This window comes from Lucilia sericata, unplaced genomic scaffold (genome assembly GCF_015586225.1).
Source record: "Lucilia sericata isolate MDLA Ls3-8-SP2 unplaced genomic scaffold, ASM1558622v1 Contig000072F_arrow, whole genome shotgun sequence".
NCBI lineage: Eukaryota > Metazoa > Arthropoda > Insecta > Diptera > Calliphoridae > Lucilia > Lucilia sericata.
The window spans coordinates 315,406-338,844 of NW_023994106.1; the positions used below are offsets into that span (position 1 = coordinate 315,406).

A 23,439-nucleotide genomic window follows, 5' to 3' on the forward strand; every position below is an offset into this window, starting at 1 on the left:
CTTCTCATTCTTTCGACACACTTGTAGAGAACAACATCCGTCACACTCACCATAGGTATGCGGGCGGGCAAGTTCCGTATATCCATACATTTATCCTGTAACATATACACTTAACATCAAACCATTTCCAACGCTTAGTCCCACAGTCATTCCTCTGTGGAGTATTAATTGACTTCGGCAACAGCGCATTTGAGTTTAAAACACAGCCACCATGAAAGGACCTCTCCAATAACTGGGACAAGACAAAGTCCGAAACTCTACACTGAGGTCTACAGGTTGCCATGGTACCAGATTATTTGGTAGCACCTCTTTTCCCCGGGATTGCAATCACACCAAAATGGGGAAGTTAAGGGAAAATTGAAGTCCAAATGTCCATCTCCAAAACCCAAAAAAAAAATAAAGCCTTAATAATTTCGATCCAATAAAAAGATATGGATTTTTGACAGCCATCTAGTAGAAAGGTCTTTTGTGGGTCATATATTTAACATAATTCTATACAAATTGATTAAGCTCAGAAACGAACTCTAATAATAATGGTTGAAATCTGTTCATAATTACACCCATCTCCATACAAATTATGTTTTAGAATACATACTTATATTGTACACTGCTCTATAGACTATACACATATACACTCCATAGTCTAGACTATACACTACTCCATAGTCTAGACTATACACTACTCTATAGTCTAGACTTATATAGTCTAGACTATACACTACTCTATAGTCTAGACTATACACTACTCTATAGTCTAGACTATACACTACTCTATAGTCTAGACTATACACTACTCTATAGTCTAGACTATACACTACTCTATAGTCTAGACTATACACTACTCTATAGTCTAGACTATACACTACTCTATAGTCTAGACTATACACTACTCTATAGTCTAGACTATACACTACTCTATAGTCTAGACTATACACTACTCTATAGTCTAGACTATACACTACTCTATAGTCTAGACTATACACTACTCTATAGTCTAGACTATACACTACTCTATAGTCTAGACTATACACTACTCTATAGTCTAGACTATACACTACTCTATAGTCTAGACTATACACTACTCTATAGTCTAGACTATACACTAATCTATAGTCTAGACTATACACTACTCTATAGTCTAGACTATACACTACTCTATAGTCTAGACTATACACTACTCTATAGTTTAGACTATACACTACTCTAGTCTAGACTGTACACTACTCTATAGTCTAGATTATACATTACTCTATAGTCTAGATTATACACTACTCTATAGTCTAGACTATACACTTCTTTATAGTCTAAACTATACACTACTCTATAGTCTAGACTCTAGACTACACACTGCTCTACAATCTAAACTATAATAAAAACTATTATGCAGTCTAGAACATACAATGCTCTGAAATCTATAATACATATTGTCTTAACTATACTCTGTTCCATAGTTTAGACAGTGCTCTAAAGCCTAGAATATATACCGCATTATAGCGTAGTCTAAACACTGCTCTATATTCTAGAGTTATAAAATTCTTTTACGTCTATATAGCTATGTCCGTCCATCTGTATTTGATTTAAATTTTTTTAGCAATGCTAAAGATAATAAATTTTTATACTTTACTAATTTCGTTGCACTTTACTTTTAATTTTACGCAAATTCAAAGTAAATAGAAAATCTATGCAATACATGCAACAAAAGTAGAATATGTATAACAACCATTCGAAACAATTTCATGCTTTAATTTTTTCCATTCAAACACATTCATACACTTCTATATTTATGGTTAACTCTTTATTATTTACAACTTTATGGTATTTCACTGGTAATAACTTTAGTAATGTAGGGTAGAAAGCTGGAAACTCTTGAATAAACATCAGGTCTGCCTTGGGCACAGGTGGCTGAACCATACGAAACAACACCAACAAGTTGTGGCGGGCCTTGTGTGTTAATCAATGGACCACCAGAATCACCCTGGACAATAATATACAAAAAATATTTAAAGTAGATAGTGAATTAAAAGAAAATAACCAACTTACCATACAAGATCCCTGTCCTACAACAGACAATGCACAAATCTCATTTTGAGTCACTCTAAAACCCTTTCTACCACATTCCTCATTTGTAATTGTCTGATATTCCAATTGTTGTAATTTATCGGGTAAACCTCCTGCTGCTGTAGGAGTTGTAGATCCCCATCCCGTTACACGCACTTTAACTCTATCTCGTACACGACTTGTACCGCCCAAACTAATAGTTCCAATGTTATTACGATGTAAATTAAATGCTGGCTGAACTTTTAATACAGCAATATCATTTATAATCCTTGGACTTAAGGCAAATTTTGGATGCACACGTTTAGCCGATGCTCTGTGTCGCTGTCCACCCGTATTCCAAGTTAGAGTGCCAGCAACTATATGTATATCCTCAGCTTTCATTTTATCCACACAATGAGCAGCGGTTAGCACATGACTGGAACTTATAATGGAACCGCCGCAGAAATGACGCCAGCGATTACGTCGATATGCTTGCAGGGATACTTGAAAAGGTACAATTTTTTTAACCACTTGGCCACCATTTATCCGAGAATCATTAAATTTATTATTATTATTGATATCATCAATATTTTTAAGAGGGTCTAACACACTTAAAGAATCCTCTGTAACATCAATTTCTTCATATTCTTCAATTTGTTTCGTTTGCAATTTATTTTCATCCGTTTGAGCTTTCACCGTCACGAGAAGCAATGTTAAAACTACACCAATTTTCAGAATAATTTTAAGCATTATGCTTGGTAATTATCTGTTAAAATACTTTATATATTCAGCAGTTACGATTCGCTTTTATATGTGTAAAAAATAGGTTAACTTATGCTTCATAAGATAAATCTCGTGCTATTAATATCTTATTTACATTATCATGCACACTTTTGATAAAATGTGGATTATTTTAAATGTATCAATCTTATGCAAATAAATTGGAATCAGGGATGTAAAAGTTGGAACGATCATAATTAGTATATACTAAATATATAGTAAATGGATTCCGATATTGCTAATATAAGGCAATAGACGGGCCTCAGTAAATGCAATCAATGCAAGGGTCATATATCACACAGCCCCTCTTAATATAGAGACCAGATTTTATGGGGTAATAGATGCTAACCCTCGTTAGCATTCTTAGAATACTAAGGTGCTTGCACCGTTTCCGATGAATTAAGGTAATCACCCATTCAGCGTAATTAACTGATTTTATGGGCGACGACCATGTATATAAACATGTTCTAGATTTTATTTTAATTAAGATTATAAAGCCTTTATTTGTACATATGACGATGCTGCAACACGTTTATTATCACTCAACACACATATGTACATATGTACAAACATATAAATATGTTAAAAATTACCTTTATAAAAAAAAATATAAACAGAACGTGACATCCTTTCATTAACACACACACACAAAACTTAGTTTTCTTTTTATGTAAATAAGTATAATATTTTCCTTTTGACTCATTATAAGCAACTAATCTCTGGTTAAAACATATTAAATAATAAAAAAAAAAAATATTTTTAATAATCTTTACTTACCACACATATCCTTTGATATGTTAAGCCGTTTGATATAAAAAGACAAAAGGCTGACATTTAATCAGGACAAACGATTAACTTTGTCGTCTTGCAAGTAATATTATAGGATAGCAAAGGGTTATATTATAGCAACCTACATAGTATTTTTATACCCACCATTAAAAAAAATTAGGGGTATATTAAATTTATCATTCCATATGTAACACATCGAAATATTGCTCCTAGAACCCATAAAGTATATATGTATATTATGGGTCTGCGTGAGATTCTAAGACGATCTAGCTATGTCCGTCTGTCTGTCCCTCTATTTGTTGTTGGCACGTCAGCGTCCACAAAAAAGTGATAGGAAGAAAACATTTTCCCAAAATATGGGCAAAATCGGTCCAATATTTCATAACTCCCATACAAATGTGTCCCCGTAATATTGTGTAAAAAAAGTTAAAACAGTTACTAATTCGTTAATTATGTAGCAATTGCTACAAAATTTCGCACAAGTCAGTTTTTTGCTTCCAGAAATAAAATTCTGAATTATGGCGAATATCGGACAATAATTGACCCTTTCCCCGTATAAGATTCCCTTCAAAAAATAATTATAATGCTCATTATTGGACATGTTTCCTTGATGATAGATCCCATCTTGGTGCTACCAGTATCTCTAGTCTTGCATGATTTGAAAAGGGGTCTAACCAGAGCACCCCATAATCTGGTACTATGGGTGGCCAATTGACCACAGGACTTGTCCTGGTTGGTCAGTTGGTTGATCCACGTAGTGGCTGTGGTTTAAACCCAAATTCGCGGGATGAGATTGTTGGTTTAAGGGCTGATATACCCTATATATAATGCGATGGCTAATTCTCTTTTCAAATGACACATGTCTGTGGACAAAGCAGCATATGCTGGATTCCTGAACCCGATCGGTATTTCTTACCGGTCGTGTAGTAGGGAGCCGGTATATGCTGGAGAATTGTCAGGTTAGCGTTCAGTAGTTGCCTGTCATTCCGTAAAAAGATCTTTATGATCATGAGAATGGAACTGATGCAAAAATTGGTGAAAGATTGGGAAAGTCTCCATATATTGGAGATTGGTACTGATTTAGTATGCCTTTTTAAGCTTCGGAGAAGTTTCTCGGTGCTGTTGCCATCTCAACAGGATATATTGATTCGTGCTACGCGACTATTTGTCGGGGCAATTATTGGGCTCTGTTGACTTTGGAAATTCTTACATCCTTTGTTACGGATCGGTTCATGAAGAGGGATACTGATTTATTATCTTGGGTTTTTCGGGCTACCAAATATGTCTCTAGGTGATGTTACCAAACCAACAGAAGCCATCTCGGTAGTGTGGTTGGGCGACTTTATGAGGTCCAGGAATGCACTGGGGTGAATCTTTAGATGATGAGAATGTTTGTAGGGACAGAACATTCCTCATAACGTCAATAGGGTGTTTTCACCTGATGTTGGCTCTGCCCCTACTATTGACTCTTACCAGTGATTGCTTTTTCCTTTGTCGGGGTTAGATTGAGCTTGCTCATAACACCTGTCCTTCCCCAACGGGGCTACTATGGCAAGAGATTAGATAGCTCGAGTACTTCAGCAAAGTGCTTGTACATGGACCGGCTTAGCCATGTACAAAAATTGCCACCTGCTTTCTTCATTGAAGAATTTAATACTAAAGAGTATGAGAGTTCATGTTTGGCGGTTTTGGGACCACTAATTTTAGTGAACCCCTATCCGCTGTAAGACGGGTCTTTTCTAATGACTTACCACGGACCAGGTTTTTTTTTCAAAAAATACGGAAAAAATTATACTCGATTTCTTTCCCTGATCGGAATCAATATTTCGAAAACGAGATATTTTTGTCACTTATATTAAATTAAAAACGAAATAAACTACAATAGCTATTTAATATATACCAGCAAAAATATTCCCGAAGACAACATTTTGTTCTTAAGAATTGCAACATAACAGACCATAAACTAAGAAATTCTAACTTTATCACAATCTACTACTTTTTTTATTTTATTTATATTTATTTTATAAGAAAACTAAAAAAAATGATCATTCTTCAGTGCTGTGCTCTCCACACTGTTTTTCGTAATTCACAGAAAACCAAACGATAACTTTATTACTGTGAAATTTTCATGCTGATTTTAACAAAATGTAGACAAAAGTTGTTCTCTTTTTTGCTTATGATACATTTTGGCAAAGTAAAATATAACAATAACAACAAAATGAAAACAAAGTCAAATAAAATTTAGGCAGCATTAACGATATTGAATGACCTCTACACTGAGGGAAAAAAGACGTTTTAATTTTATACACGCTTGGTACCGAATTGACACCAAAGTGTTTATAATTTTTCAATAACATTCATTGTCAAAGTACGTACGGATAGTTGTCATATTAATATTTATATCTTTTCTGAGTGAAAACGATGAGTTATCAAAGTGACAACGCTATGTTGTCAAACAGAATGTGGCGTTGTTTAAATGACAACGATGCGTTGTCGAAATGACACAAAATGTAATAGAATTGACAATAATGCTTTGATGCAATGACAACGATGTCTTGTCAAAATGACAACGCTGGTTGACAAAATGATAACTGGGTATTATTTAAACACATCCGTTGTCTAAATGTTACGAAATGTGGTAAGCTCACTTTTAACAACTTATTGTATCAATTTCGGTACTTTTCTACTGGTTTTCCCGGATTTTTCAAATTTAAAGTTCATTGATCATTAAATGATCAATTCACTTTTCATTTCTTTAAGGAATAGTACCTTTACCATTTATAGGATAGGTTTAGGACCTAAAAGATACAAATTTTTACCCATTTTTGGTCCGTTTTGTTTGTGTTACTCCACAAATATTGGAGAGTTTATGATTCTTTATAATATAAATATTTCAAATCGGAAGTCCCCATTTTTCCCTCCTAAAAAGTACTTAACTTATATTGTTCCATCACTAGGAGAACCTTCGTTTCCTGGTAAAGGCCGGTCCGCTTAAGTTATTACAACAACTGTTGTTTAAGCAATTTGTTTATAACTCAAACCCACTATAGAGTACCCAAAAAAAGTGATCAGTAGTATAAAAGGCAAATACAATGGTGATACCCTGCTTATTGTTGTTATGTTAGGTTTTTGGGTTTTTGTTCCTGTCATGCCTTTAACATTTGTTTCGACTTTTTTCATTTTATTTTATTCTTTTTCATTTTATTTTACCACAATAAAAATGCATTTTAATCATTTCGATCAACAGCGTTAAAAATCATCCTGCGTCAACAGTTTTATTGTTTACTTGATCTTCTGCCGCCACACATTTTGCTCTCAGTTTTAACAAGTTTATTATCAGCTTAAATGCATCTGACAAAAAAGAGTTTTTACGGCTAAGAGACTGTCTTCCTTTTTCGTTCATCACATTCATTTTACCAGACCACTATGCGCCATCATTATTATGACATTCAAAAGAAAGATTTGAAACAATTTTAAAGTTCACAGGAAAGCTAAAAGAAAAAACTGGCACAGCAAAATACAAAATACTATCAAATCATGTGTGGTCATTTTTAGGAACTTGATTTTATGACGATATTTTTAAAATGATTTATTATTGAAGACTTTAGCTTGCTTACCAAGTCAATACTTGTGCAAATAAACAGCTTCAATATGATCGTTTTACGTCACGCCATTTGATCATTTTTATGGCGACCAATATTAAAGAATAAAACAAACAAAAAAGGAAACTTAAACAGAACGGTAGCTCCCATTAATGGTCTCGTGCTTACGATTGACATCTGGGTTAAGCCCTTTTGTGTTCAAAAAAAAAAAAAAAATCAAAAACAAAAGTTATGCAAATATAGTTGCCACCTAAGGTGATATTTTATTGGCAAACAACACTTATACTGCTACATAAATAAATTATTAGTTGTAGTTATGTCTGAAAAAAAGATTTTATGGCCACAAACTTGCATCTAGCTCATTTCGGCTATGTTTTGTTTTAAAAGAACACGCCATAAAAATATTCTAATTTATCACATTTGCCTCTAAATTTGAAGTGGGAGTAGTTTTTTTTTAACGAATGAGGTTAGTACTTGATGTTTTATGGCGCACATAAATATTATTGCCAGACAAATGAATAATTTGTGAGCTTTTAAACTAGTAATAGAACTTAAATGGATTTTATGAGTAGAGAGTTTTTGTTTATAGTTTTATTATCGATAAAATCCTTATTGCAACTAGGATTACTAATTCACACAAGATCCCAGAAAAAGGGTATGACATTGAAGGCAAGTATTTACCACGCCCCCTTACAAATAGGGAGTTAGATAACTACTTACTACGATCGCCTGCAATTAGGAAGTTAAGTAAGTAGTTTTGTTTAAAAAAAAATATCTACGAGGATACGTCCTGTTTCTGTTATTAGTTTTCACAAAAAAAATCGTTTGTGTTAAAAACAAAGTTCAACAAGTGAGGTTGTTATAATCTGCAGTGCCGAATCTCACATACCCACCATGGAACCGTATGCCGTAAAAGGAATGCTCCCCTATAAACATCAGGGTTATATTTGGAATATGGCTTAAGTCAATTATGGACCGAGCTCTTTTGAACTAACAAAATATTAATTTTTAAAAACAAAATATTTTTGTTCAATTTTTAAACCGTGAGCGTATGAGTAATTTTCTGAAGAGGTCTTTATATGCGTCAATTATGAACCGATACATAATTATACACTCGTATTTTCATAACCAAAAATCTTTCCCGAAGGGAAAGTATTTTTTTGGGGTATGATGAGTTACCGACACATTCCGCATGATATTCGTTAGCAAGATTAACGTTCATATAAAAGTATCTTATGTCGAATATTACAACCGTAGTTCATAACTCGTATTTTTAAGCCAGCAATGATCGTTTAAGTAATTTTCTGAAGGAGATCTTATATGGGGGGTAGGGTCAATTATGGACCCATCCACATACAAGTTTGTAGAGAGATTTTAGCTCACGAAAAACTTACTTGTGACAAATTGTATCGCTATACTCGTATTTTGTATGGGCATTTTCTGAATGGGACATTGTATGGGCCTGTAGGGACAATTATGGACCGATTTTGGATCGCATAAAACTTATGTGTGTCAAATTTCATCACTATATTCATATTTTTAAGCCAGTAATGAGCGTTATAGTCATTTTCAGAAGGGCACCTTATATCGGGGGTAGGGCCATTTATGGGCCGATCCTAAAATAAAATTGGTAGAGAAGTTTTGGCTTGAAAGAAACTTACTTATACCGAATTTAATCGCTATACTCGAATTTTCAGGTCGGTAATGAGTGTTAAAGTCATTTTCTGAAGGGGACCTTATATGGGAGGTAGGGTAAATTATGGACCGATTCTCAAAAAATTTTGTAGAAATATTTTGGCTCATATGAAACTTATTTATGTCGAATTTCATCGCTATACTCATACTTCTAAAAGCCCGATAAAGCTGTTTTTTGGAGGTCCATTTGTATGGTGGCTATCCGAAGACATGGACCGATATTGCCCATTTTTAATACAAAAACCTTAGCAATAGAGAATATTTATTGAAAATTTCAACTATCTACCTCCTCCCGTGTTGGCCCAATCGTGATTTCAACAGACAAACAGACGTACATAGATAGATCGTCTTAGAAGTTAATAAGGACCTAGAATATATATACTTTTGTGTGTCTATGACTAATATTTCGATGTGTTACAAACGGAATGACAAAATCAATAAACACCCCATTTTTTTAATGTGGGTTAAAAACAATATGTCAAGGCTAAAAAGTAAGTACCAACATAATATATTATTTGTAAGTCAAAATCCTTAGATCATAGGAGATCTTCAACTGAAATAGTCAAGTGTTATGTACATATTTCGGTGTTATGTAGGGACCACATCAACCTTCTGTAGTAAGATAATGGCTCTTTCCATATCGAGGAGTTGTCAGATTAACACTTGTCATACAATTGATATAGCTTGGTTAAATTACCCTTTTTGCCCTTAATTGTGTCTAGTTATTTCAAGGAAGACTTCGGTACTCCTGTTACGTATTTGATATATAAAAATGTTTAATACCTATTTTCCTTTTAATGTCTAATTAGCATTTTAATAAATGTCTGCATTAAAATCACAATCCCCTTTAGAAAATCGCTTTAACGCTCATACATATCTGGCTTAATAATACTAGTATAGTGACGAAGTTTGACATAAACAAGTTTTATAGCAACAAAAATCTCTCTACCTAATTTTATAGTGAACGGTCCATAACTGACCGTATCCTTTACATAAGTTCCCCTTCAGGAAATGACTTTAACGCCCAAAACTTAATTGAAAATACCCGAATTGTTATTAAATTAAATAAAAACTAGAATCGGTCTATAGTAGACCGTATCCCCCATATAAGGCCGCCTTCCAATTTTTATAGGAACAACTGTATTTATAATAAGTTTCGTAGGAACTCTCTACCAAATGTGATGAGGATCGGTCCATTATATTTCCAACCACCCAAACAAGATCCATTTCAGAAAATTAAGTTATAGCTCATAAAAAACTATATTTTAAAATAAAGGTTTAAAGTAGACAATACTTAGCGTACCTTTTAAAATATATAAATCTGTCCACAATACCAGATACCAGAGACTTAAAATTTGTTTTTAATAGTACTTTAGCAAATATGTAGATCAATTCAATCCGCCAGAATTAATCATACATATCGTATGTGCACTTTTAACCTTAGTGAAGTGAGGTCAAGGCTTTAGTAGCTCCCCAGTAAAAAAGAACCTCCAAAGAATTGAAAAAGAAGTAGAATTTAGCCTTTGGAAATACTGAAAACGAACTGCAGAAGTGATGATTTTAACACCGGCTTGGCATAGGACCAAAGGATGTCCCTTTTTATCTGAAGCCATTCTCAAGAAGTAATTTGTATGTTATTTTTTGGAAGTTATTTGGAAGCACTACTTCTAAAGTGCTGATAAATGTTTTTCTTTTAGAAGTTTTTATTTTTGCTAGGTTTCTTCCATTTAAAGACCATTGCTTTAGTGTAATAATATGAAAATGTTTAAACTTTTTAAGATCTTTAAGAACACAAAAAATGTCCAAAAAAGAATTTTCTTCCTGCAATAACATAAAAACTAAACTTTTGGGTATTAAATTATGTGACCAAAAGTTTTCGATAGCAAATTGTATTCTATCTTGGTTTTCTTTTGTTTTCTAAAGTTTTTATGTTCCAGCGAATACTTATTTGACTGATCAAAAATGCTTGATTTGATTAAAGAGAAAAAATGAAACAATGTAACACAAAACCCCTCAAAAAAAAAACCCCTGCAATCAAAATCTACTGATGGTGGTTAGTGGTGTTGAAGACATTGTTAAGTGTTATGAACTTTAAACTCTTATATTATTGTTGTTTTCGTACTTTGCAACATAAAGAGCGCGCAATAAATTCATGCTGTGAACGGATAACATTTGTGGCAAGTGATATAAATTTAAGTGTCTTGAAGTAAACTAAGAAAAACGAAATCGTAAAATAAATGCAAACAAATATTAATAAATATTGGGTGGGCCAATTAAACCAAAAAAATGTTAAATAATTTTTTTTTGCTTGCAATCAAAAACTAAAACAAGGCGCCAATTCAAATTATATTTTATATACCGTCACGACAGGAAGTGCCAAAAAAAAGGGTAATTTAAGAAGTTGTGATTTTTTTTGTAGAAGTCCTAGGTCCTACTCCTGATAAAGCAAGAATTTACTTTTAACAAAAAACTATTTTTTTTTTTTTTAATGATCAGAATACGTATGTTTAATAAGAAAAGTCTTCTTATAAACAAAATAACACTTATTTTACAAACACCCAACTTAATAAGACATTTTTCTGTTGTCTTTAAAATTTTGTTAAATACAAAGAAATATATAATAAGAAGGATCACTTCTTGGTGTTTTAAATAAAGCCATTTCGTATGTTTGAAAAAAAAAAACGAAATATTATTGCTGGAACAACGACAAGCAACAATTAAGACAGTAGTCCAAAGATCATGAACTTCGTTTTTTTTAACCAAAGCTCAGAAGGTGTGCATAATTAATTCGCCAAACTTCACTATCGATATGCAACACAACATCAAACATTTATACATAGTACAACAAATAAACTATATCATGCCATCGAAACTCTGAAGAATCCACACACTTAAATTTTTTGTCTGCTTTTGGCCCACACTCAGTTGCCAATGTTGAAAAAACAAATACATACCTAACAAAACCCGCTTAAAGTTCAGCAAAATCGAAATAAAATGATTCATTAGTTAGTGGATGGAATCAGATCTTAAAACAAAACAAACCTGACATATGATGCCTAAAACAAATCTAGTGTTTTTTAACAGCCCATTCAGCTTGCCAGCGAGCCAGACAGTGGAGCAAAGCCCAAGTCTAACTAAGACAATCCAGCCAAGAGATCAGAGTCAATGTATAACTGATTTGCATTGTACATGCAAACGCGCCAAGGTGTTGATTGGCTGGCAGACACATCATGCACATGAAGTGCTTTAAGCCTGATAGTGTTACTCTATTTAATACTTTTTTGCTGGAAATTAATGAAAATAGGGTTAGCAGTTGGAATTATTCTTAGTTGGTTAGTTTGAAAGGAGGAATACACCTAGGCCTCTATCGGGCCTGTTGTGCGCTCCTTTACCAGGGCCTCAGGTGGGAATCGAACCCACCACCTCCGGTCTACCAGACTAAAAACTAACCACTAAATTACCGGAAATATTTAGATTACCTACAAAGGAGTACTTAATCTTGTCCATAGACTAATCGATAGACTAGCCGTCCTGAGACTGACTAATCAAAAGTCTAGTCTATAGACTGTCTAGAGTCTATAGAAGAGTCTATAGATCAGGTCATGAACTAGTCAATATAATAGTCCATAGGCTAATCAATGAAGCAGTGAAGAGGCAAGTCCTAACCCATAGAATAGTAATTTGATTAGTCCTAATCCGTAGACCAGTTTGAAGACTTCTCAATACCCTAATCAATTTATCACTTAATAGACTATTTCAACAACTATATAGTCAAGTAGCTCATAGAAAATACAGTAGACTAGACAAAAGACAAGTCCATAGATAAAATAAAGGGCTTGTTTGGCTCCGGCAAGTAATTAACATTGTTTGGAAAAGTAGTTTCAAAATTCATCAAAAATGCGACTTGTGCATTGTGCACCTATGTATATATGTAGTTTTGTCGATTTTGTAAATATCGTTATGGCCCTAAAGAGTTTCTTTTGACCGATGAAAAGACAATAAATTATTCTTCTTAAATCCAGAAACCTTTGGAAATTTTTCTGCTATCAGCAGATGTATCTTTTGAGCAACCAAATACTCCTTGCTACTTTTCTTAGGCCTAACTCTGCGTAGACCATAAGTATCCAGAATAGTAGACATTTTTATCCCTCTAGATTATACCTAGGATCCAGCTAAATCCTTTGACCCAGCTAAAAATTTAATAGGAACCCAAAATATTATAAAAGGGGTTTCATTTAGAACGATTTTATTTGCTTTACAATTCTTGAATAAGAGTGAATTCAGTGTATCCACTTTAATCATGGAAAGATACAAGATTCAAGAACGTTTATACATTTGACCCAACGGCAATTTCGGTCAAATAAGTCCTCAAGCGATTTGTTCGATCCGAATAAATGCACTATAGGGCCTGTTGTGTGCTGCTTTACCAGAGTATCTGGTGGGAATCGAATACAGGACCATCGCACTGACAGACAAAACCACTACTAACCTTCCTGAGGCTCACACATATTTTTAATTTCAGACGTTTTTAGAAAAGTTCACCTCTCGAACTTTTAACCAATAGTCAGGTGGACTCAGCTAGATCGTAAAAGATCTGAATATTGACAAACATTTAGTCGGAGTAAATTCAGAGTATCCAACTTAATCATGGAAAGACAAGAAATAAATAAATTGTATTATCAAAGTAACGGCAATTTAGGTTTACATAACCGTCAAAAATATCGGTCAATAAGCAAACAACATTATAAGATCTTAAAACAAACATTAAACGCGAAATTTACGGTATTTCGGACAATTTGTGGGATCGTGTTAGCTCTTTTGCGGCAAACATTTAAACGATGTACGGCATTACATGCATACTCAAGCAATGACATCGATTGTACTTTATTTGAAATAGATAATATGTACATCGATCCTAAAACCCTTTTCCCAAAATAGTTCAATCAAATGTTAATGTGGTTGAATTAAAACTCTGGGTAAACATTTTAAGTCTACTACTTCTATCATGATTATTTCTAAAATTTGAAAGTCATCAACTAAAAATTCCCCATAAAAACCTATTAAACTCTGAAAACCCTATAAGCTTTCGATTCGTTTTATTTTTTTGTGAATTAAAAGAAATGTAGACGTTTGTTAAGTTGCACAACACAGTTTAATCGAAAAATATTTAAATTATTTACTGATTAAATTTACTTCACCCAAAAACAAACAACAGCAACATCAAACCTGGTGGTTATACACTGATAAACTTCCAGAACAAGGTTTAATAGTTAGTGGTGGTCTCGCCACTCGATATAGTCGTTGTAATTGAATAAAGTCAATTGTTGATTTTGATTGGTGTAATGGTAGGGAAAAAAAAAAACAAAAATAAAACAACAAACACCAAAAACAAGCGTAGGTGTCAATACCAAGAAATTATCGACTAAAAACAAAAAAAATACCACCCAATATGAAAAATACTTAATGGTCTAACTGGTAGTATTTAGGTACATACTATGGCAAAGTGTTAAATGGTAAGTGGAACAGTGGGGTTTGTATAGGTTAACGTTGTATTTGATAATTATATTAGCTTTTGTAGTGTTTATAAAATCAGTGAAAGATATATAAATATAAGGTAGCAAAGTTTAGCTATTATGCAAAATTACTTGGAGGTATTGAGACCCATTATAAAGGCGAGATACATGTACTTAGAAGGAAATTATAAAAAAGGTTAGTACTATTGGGTAGTAGGCTAGACACAAAGGGAGCTAGAGAGGATTAAAGTTGGACATTTTGATCATACAGGGATTTTTTTCCTATTGGTCCTAACTTTTGATAGCCCTCTAACTCCGGTAGTTCTTGGCCGATTTGTGTCTAGCCTACTATCCAATAGTATTAACCTTGGTGCAAATTTCATTCAAATCGATTTTTTAAGGGGGATCACTTAACACAAAACTATCCTTTGCTGAAAATCAATTTTGATGTGAACGGAAATTTACAAAATATTGTTGACAAGATAATTTAATTGTTCATAAAACATTAGCTATAGAGATATTATGATCGCATTACTTTTAAGAAGGGTCCAATATTTTAAAATTTCTTAAGATGAATTTTTAAGAAAAAGCCACAGATTTAGTTCTCAATATGGATATGTTCAAATATAGCTAAATGAAAAAAATACTCCTCAAGAGTTTTTCTGAACATTACTGAACAAGGCCTTTACTTTTACAGCTTCATTGTAACACTCCTACTTGTAACCATTAAATTTTGCAACTTTTTTTTAAATATAAAGCATATAAATAAATATGTGCACTTTTTTGGTTTTTGTGTCATGTTCCATTTGAACAGTTTTTTTGCTGTTAATTTTTTTTTGCAAGAAGCACCTACCTGTTGTCATCAATTAAGTAACAAGCACACGCTACCAATAAATTTTATATTTAAATCCATAGGTAGTAAGTAAAATACATTTTTATACATATTCACTCTATAGTTCAGAAACTCACAATCTCTACACTGTAGTCTTATCAGATCTTAATATTTAAGAAAGAACAAAAAATATATAAAATGAATATCGTTTTTATATTTAATCTTGTTTAAATACTCTTACCATCATGACTTTGGTGACTTTATTTTGCCATATGGTGGGGTAACTACTAGGGTGATCGACTCGATTTTTCAACCGGTTTTAAAACCGGTTTTTTCTGCTTTACCAGTGTCGGTTTTTTCTAAATGTTGATTTTTCGAATATCGAATAACCCGGTTTTTTCACTTTTTAAAAACCGGTTTCGAATACTTTTATTTGCTTTGTATTCAAAGATTATTTAAATGAAATTTTGAAGTAAATAATACAGCCCGTTTAAATTTTAAAAATATTCGAGTCCAGGAACTAGGATATATTTTTCTAATGCACCATTGGTTAAACTTTTTTGATTTTCCTAATTAATTAAAAAAATGTATTTGTAAAATTGATAACTGTTTAATTAAATTTTATTAATCTTAAGATTATATTCCAACTACAATAATTAATTTACCGCTGAAATATTATGGAAGTGTTGGAATGCCTATGAAAATTTCCTAAAAGGGCTTTAGAATAAGCTAGGATTACATAGTACCTTATGTTTAACAGAAGTGTCCACTTTTTTCCTAATTTTTTTTTATATTAAAGAAATAATGTAAATCAGACGACTAGATCTAAAGTTATAATCTGTTAAACTGTTAAAAATCATTTCGGGCCATGTTTTATTAATCAAATTTAAACATAAACATTAATTTCTTCAAATTAACATATATTTTTTATTTATTATGAAAAACCGGTTAACCGGTTTTTTCTGAATTTGAAAAATATCAACCGGTTTTTTTGAAATGTCAACTATTCGAACTATTCGAAAACCGGTTTTTGGAAAATGTCGAATAATCGATCACCCTAGTAACTACTTAAATTGGTTCATTGTTAAGTGGAGGAAGGCAGGCGGCAGTTAGTGATATAGTGATACGAGTATGGAAAAGGCAGATCATAATTTATCATTAACTTGAGGTTGTTTTAAATGTTGCAGAAAACAGCAAGATACATCTTGCAACCAAGATATCTTATAAATTGTGAGTATTTTTTTTTCGATTTATAGAGGTTGCTGTTGCAGTATGCAAACAATTTGTTAATTTTTAAAACCTACAAGCAATTAATTTTGAAATAGACAAAACATATGTTTTAACAAAACTATGGAAAATTAGTGAACATAAATATAAATTAGGAAGTTGCTAAAGCTATACTTTTTCATTCATTTAGTGGATCATTCGAAATAATTATTTAATTCTAAGGCTTTTATTCAGTTTTAAAGAGAGTTTAAGTCTTTTCTTTCTTTGCACCACTATAGTGGGAGAGGGTAATATGTGATTGTGCTAATGTTTGTAACGCATTTATAGGCTCTATATCAAACATGAAAATCTTAAATTTTGAAATAGTACTAAATGTATTTTATAAAAAATATTATAAACATAATACAGATTATAGACTAGACTATGGACAGTTTACTAGACTAGACTATAGACTAGACTATAGACTAAACTATAGACTAGAATATAGACTATACTATAGACTAGACTATAGACTAGACTATAGACTAGACTATAGACTAGACTATAGACTAGACTAGACTAGACTATAGACTAGACTATAGACTAGACTATAGACTAGACTATAGACTAGACTATAGACTAGACTATAGACTAGACTATAGACTAGACTATAGACTAGACTATAGACTAGACTATAGACTAGACTATAGACTAGACTATAGACTAGACTATAGACTAGACTATAGACTAGACTATAATACAGACTGGGCTATAGACTAGCCTATAGACTGGGCTATAGACTAGACTATAGACTAGACTATATACTATACTATAGACTATAGATTAGACTACAGACTGGGCTATAGACTAGCCTATAGACTAGACTATAGACTAGACTCGACTGTAGACTAGACTATAGATTAGACTCGACTATAGACTAGACTATAGACTAGACTATAGACTGGACTGTAGACTATAGTCTAGACTAGACTATAGACTCGACTATAGACTAGATTTTAGACTCGTCTATAGACTAGACTATAGACTAGACTATAGAATAAACTATAGACTAGACTATAGACTAGACTATAGAATAGACTGTAGACTAGACTATAGACTAGACTATAGACTAGACTACAGACTAGACTATAAATTACACTATAGACTAGACTATAGACTATACTATAGACTAGACTATAGACTAGACTATAGACTAGACTAGACTAGACTATAGACTAGACTATAGACTAGACTATAGACTAGACTATAGACTAGACTATAGACTAGACTATAGACTAGACTATAGACTAGACTATAGACTAGACTATAGACTAGACTATAGACTAGACTATAGACTAGACTATAGACTAGACTATAGACTAGACTATAGACTAGACTATAGACTAGACTATAGACTAGACTATAGACTAGACTATAGACTAGACTATAGACTAGACTATAGACTAGACTATAGACTAGACTATAGACTAGACTATAGACTAGACTATAGACTAGACTAGACTATAGACTAGACTATAGACTAGACTATAGACTAGACTATAGACTAGACTATAGACTAGACTATAGACTAGACTATAGACTAGACTATAGACTAGACTATAGACTAGACTATAGACTAGACTATAGACTAGACTATAGACTAGACTATAGACTAGACTATAGACTAGACTATAGACTAGACTATAGACTAGACTATAGACTAGACTATAGACTAGACTATAGACTAGACTATAGACTAGACTATAGACTAGACTATAGACTAGACTATAGACTAGACTATAGACTCGACTAAACTATAGACTCGACTAAACTATAGACTCGACTAAACTATAGACTCGACTAGACTATAGACTCGACTAGACTATAGACTCGACTAGACTATAGACTCGACTAGACTATAGACTCGACTAGACTATAGACTCGACTAGACTATAGACTCGACTAGACTATAGACTAGACTATAGACTAGACTATAGACTAGACTATAGACTAGACTATAGCCTAGACTATAGACTAGACTATAGACTAGACTATAGACTAGACTATAGACTAGACTATAGACTAGACTATAGACTAGACTATAGACTAGACTATAGACTAGACTATAGACTAGACTATAGACTAGACTATAGACTAGACTATAGACTAGACTATAGACTAGACTATAGACTAGACTATAGACTAGACTATAGACTAGACTATAGACTAGACTATAGACTAGACTATAGACTAGACTATAGACTAGACTATAGACTAGACTATAGACTAGACTATAGACTAGACTATAGACTAGACTATAGACTAGACTATAGACTAGACTATAGACTAGACTATAGACTAGACTATAGACTAGACTATAGACTAGACTATAGACTAGACTATAGACTAGACTATAGACTAGACTATAGACTAGACTATAGACTAGACTATAGACTAGACTATAGACTAGACTATAGACTAGACTATAGACTAGACTATAGACTAGACTATAGACTAGACTATAGACTAGACTATAGACTAGACTATAGACTAGACTATAGACTAGACTATAGACTAGACTATAGACTAGACTATAGACTAGACTATAGACTAGACTATAGACTAGACTATAGACTAGACTATAGACTAGACTATAGACTAGACTATAGACTAGACTATAGACTAGACTATAGACTAGACTATAGACTAGACTAGACTATAGACTAGACTATAGACTAGACTATAGACTAGACTATAGACTAGACTATAGACTAGACTATAGACTAGACTATAGACTAGACTATAGACTAGACTATAGACTAGACTATAGACTAGACTATAGACTAGACTATAGACTAGACTATAGACTAGACTATAGACTAGACTATAGACTAGACTATAGACTAGACTATAGACTAGACTATAGACTAGACTATAGACTAGACTATAGACTAGACTATAGACTAGACTATAGACTAGACTATAGACTAGACTATAGACTAGACTATAGACTAGACTATAGACTAGGACTATAGACTAGACTATAGACTAGACTATAGACTAGACTATAGACAAGACTATAGACAAGACTATAGACAAGACTATAGACTCGACTATAGACTCAACTATAGACTCAACTATAGACTCAACTATAGACTCAACTATAGACTCGACTATAGACTAGACTAAAGACTAATAGAGTAGACTATAGAATACTATGGCCTGTTCTATCATATTTCATATAGTTAAGACTATATTATATATTTTTCTATAGAAAAGACTATATACTTTTATATAGTCAAGGCTATTGACCTGCTCTACTGTAGGCTGCTATATAGTGAAGAATATTGACTGTTCTCTAGTCTAGATTATAGATTGTTCTTTAGCGAAGACCATAGACTTTTTAAAGTCAAATTTATTATAAGAAAAAAATAAATTTAATAAAGAAACAAAAAAAAAATTGTGCTATGTAGTTATGTATTTCAAATCACTCACCTTTTTCTTCTGTTGTTCATATAACGATATTCTGTCTGTATTTCCTTGTATACAAAAACAACATTTCCATTTTGCAACACATACATACATATGTATTTACATACATACATGCCCACCAACTCTGTTTCTTTAAATTTTTTCATTTTTTTCACACCTTTTCCTCTCAGACTTTTTTTCAAACTATTATCTTTTTTTTCCAAACTCTCCCACTTCCCCCTCAGATTAACTCATTCTCATCTCACTTAACAAACGAATGACTCGAGAAAAGAAAACCACACTCCGGCGCTCTGCCTAACAAAATTGCATTGAATTTTTGGCAAATTTTAAAACACTTTCTTAAACTATTAATTCAACACATTTTTATAAACATTTTGCCATAACGGTATTTATAAACAATTTTCAACAAAAATATTTAAATATTAACAATTAATTAACGCTTTAGATTAATTTAAACAGGACTAGTAACACTAAACAACCGAACACTTTAGACATTTTTAGCAACTAAAGAAGAAAACAGATAAATAAGAAGAAACAATTGGTAATAGAAATTGTCATTGTTGTTGTTATTATTAGTACTCCATTTAAAGAGCAAATATCTAATAAGAATAACAACAACTGCTATAAGTGATGGATGCTTTATGTTGTTGTTCTATTTCATTAGTTTTCTTAACATTTTTGTTTAAATTAAGCTAAAACGTTAATTAATTGTTAATAATAAAATATTTTTGTTGCATAATATTATATAAAAGTTAATTTATATCGTTATATAAAAATTTTTATGAAAAAAGTTTTAGAAATTTGTGAGAAAAGTGTTATAAAAATGTGCAATTTGCCAAATTTGTTAAAACAATTGTTAGAAGGTGCTCGTTGTTTCTTGCTTTCCATAGCCATTCGTAAACAGCTAAACACGTAAGAGAGTGTTGTTGAGTGGGAGTGTAAGAGGGGGTATATGTTTATTAGTAAATCATTAATATGTTGTTGTTATTACATTATTACAATTATTTAAAGAAATTGTATGTAAGCAAAATGTGAGAAAAATTTAATTATTGTGATTAGCTGTGAATAGCTGTGAATAAAGAGACAACTACAACAACAACAAGTAAGAGTGTTATATTCGGCTATGCCATCAAACCTCGTTTGACTCGAATGAAACTTATGTCGAATTTCATCTATATACTCGTATTTTTAGGCCAGTTATAAGCGTTAAAGTAATTTTCTGAAGGGGACCTTATATAGGGGGGTAGGGTCAATTATGGGTCGATCCTCATAAAATTTGGTTCGTATTAAATTTATTTGTGTCGAATTTCATCGCTACACTCGTATTTTTAAGCCATTAATGAGCGTTGCAGTCATTTTCTGGAGGGGACCTTATATGGGGGGTAGGGTCAATCATGGACCGATCAACATAGAATTTTTTAGATAGATTTTGACTCATATGAAACTTACTTATGTCGAATTTCATCTATATACTTGTATTTTTAAGCCAGTAATGAGCGTTAAAGTCATTTTCTGAAGGGGACCTTATATGGGGGGGTAGGGTCAATTATGGACCGATCCTCATACAATTTTGCATAGTGATTTTGGATCACAAGAAACTTACTTATGTCGAATTTCATCGTGTTTTTAAACAAGTTATGGCTGTTAAAGCTGCTTTTCGAGGGGCCACTTGTATGCGGGCTATCCGAAAACGTGGACCGATATTGCCCATTTTTAAGCCCAAACAAACCTTACCTATAAGAAATATTTATGTGAAATTTCAACCCTCTAGCTCTTTCCATTCGTACTCTATCGTGCTTTCAATAGACAGACAGACGGACGGACAGACATGGCTAGATCGTCTTAGAATTTAATGAGGACCCAGAATATATATACTTTTGTGGGTCTATGACCAAAATTTCGATGTGTTACAAACGGAATGACAAAATCAATATACCCCCCATCTTTTTTGATGGTGGGTATAAAAATAAAGGTAAGTAATCTCTATACCATGCTTGGGAAGTTTGAAGTTTTAAAGTACTAAATTTATTTTCAACTATACTATAGGCCAGACTATAGATCGGACTATAGACTGGACTATAGACTGATGTATAGACTGAACTTTAGACTGATCTATAGACTATACACTAGACTATAATATAATATATATATAGGGGGTGTGATGTATCTGTCTATAGTTTAAGGCATATTATCTCAACCTGCGGTTACGATAGCGGTCAAAATAACGTTACAATAAAATATAACCAGACAATTGAGAAAATGTATACAATTTATAATGAAAAACTGTACCTTAAAAATTGAAACCCGCATTAAAACTACATAACTAGAAATGCAATTTTACAAGTTCCCAACTGTTAATGACCTACATTTATATTAATATATATATACTATATATAGTTCTATGCACATATTTAAAAATTTCATTATTAATTATTATCTAGCCGTTAGAAGTCGAAAGCCAATGAAGTTCATAATTTTAGTTGTTATTATTGCATTTTATATAGTCAATAGCAATGCATTTGGTAAAAATTAAATAAAAATCTTAATTTTCATATTTTTCAACATTATCTGTTTACAGTTATACAAACCAATAATACAGAACGGGTGGTTGGTGGACGAGATATACCCAAGGGAGAATTTGTACCGTATCAAGTTTCTTTACAATACTATATGTCAACGAAAAATTATAAACACTATTGCGGTGGTTCTATTATATCGAAAAATCTTGTTTTAACTGCAGCCCATTGTTGTGATGGACTTCAAGTGGAGAGAATGTCGGTTAGAGCTGGCGTTCGTGATTTAAGTGAAAATCAGGGCAAACGTTATGCAGTAGCATTCTATCAGATTCATCCTAACTACAAAGAATTTGAATCGAGCGATATAGCAATTATAAAAATTATAAATAATTTTGACTTAAATAATATTAGTATGGCCGCTATTGATGTGTTTAGCGCCAAAAGAATTGCGGGTAATGTTGAAGTAACTTTAACCGGTTGGGGTCTTCGTTTACCCATACAACTTCCTATATTTCAAAGTCAATTGCAGAATTTAAACTTTCCAACGGTATTGCAAACAATGAGTTATAGTACAATTTCGGATCGGGAGTGTAGAAATAAGGGTATAGATCGTTTATCGAAAACCGAAATTTGTGCTCAGGGGTTTTTACTGAAAGGTGCCTGTGTGGTAAGTATATAAATATGCCTAAAGTGTTAATGTAGTTCTCAAACTTTACTGTTCTTTTCCTTTTAGGGCGATTCCGGTGGACCTTTAGTGCGATATGAGGGCAATCGACTGCAACAAGTGGGTGTAGTTTCATACGGTTTCTTTGTATGTGGTGTTTTTGATGTACCCGATGTTTATACTAGAGTTTCCGAGTTTTCAGATTGGTTGCAACAAAATATAGCCCGGAATTCCTAACGAAATTTTGATATTAAAATTTCAATTATTTCCATTCCAATCGACGGACATAGTGATGCAAATCGATGTTTAATTA

The 23,439-nt window shown here is 32.6% G+C and overlaps 2 protein-coding genes across 2 annotated transcripts; one reads left to right on the plus strand and one right to left on the minus strand.

Annotated features, from left to right (window-relative positions):
* Window positions 1–1,792: 1,792 nt before the first annotated feature.
* On the minus strand, window positions 1,793–2,787 carry LOC119616446 (mite allergen Der f 3). The gene is made up of 2 exons (XM_037972792.1): window positions 2,041–2,787; window positions 1,793–1,975 (listed from the first exon to the last, which is right to left on the minus strand). Exons 1-2 carry the CDS (start codon window positions 2,785–2,787, stop codon window positions 1,811–1,813), a joined length of 912 nt encoding a protein of 303 aa, XP_037828720.1. The 3' UTR covers window positions 1,793–1,810.
* A 17,982-nt stretch (window positions 2,788–20,769) lies between these two features.
* Window positions 20,770–23,400, plus strand: LOC119616435 (chymotrypsin-1-like). Its single transcript, XM_037972770.1, has 3 exons — window positions 20,770–20,842; window positions 22,525–23,129; window positions 23,196–23,400. Exons 1-3 carry the CDS (start codon window positions 20,770–20,772, stop codon window positions 23,361–23,363), a joined length of 846 nt encoding a protein of 281 aa, XP_037828698.1. The 3' UTR covers window positions 23,364–23,400.
* Window positions 23,401–23,439: the final 39 nt, after the last annotated feature.

What these genes read in the sequence shown, in the direction of transcription:
- LOC119616446 (XM_037972792.1), bottom strand. Translation starts at nt 2,787, where the DNA reads ATGCTTAAAATTATTCTGAAAATTGGTGTAGTTTTAACATTGCTTCTC. An exon ending in TAGGACAGGGATCTTGTATG is followed by an intron (nt 1,976 to 2,040) that starts GTAAGTTGGTTA and finishes ATTATTGTCCAG; the next exon opens with GGTGATTCTGGTGGTCCATT.
- LOC119616435 (XM_037972770.1), top strand. Translation starts at nt 20,770, where the DNA reads ATGTGCAATTTGCCAAATTTGTTAAAACAATTGTTAGAAGGTGCTCGT. An exon ending in CTTGCTTTCCATAGCCATTC is followed by an intron (nt 20,843 to 22,524) that starts GTAAACAGCTAA and finishes ATCTGTTTACAG; the next exon opens with TTATACAAACCAATAATACA. An exon ending in TACTGAAAGGTGCCTGTGTG is followed by an intron (nt 23,130 to 23,195) that starts GTAAGTATATAA and finishes TTTTCCTTTTAG; the next exon opens with GGCGATTCCGGTGGACCTTT.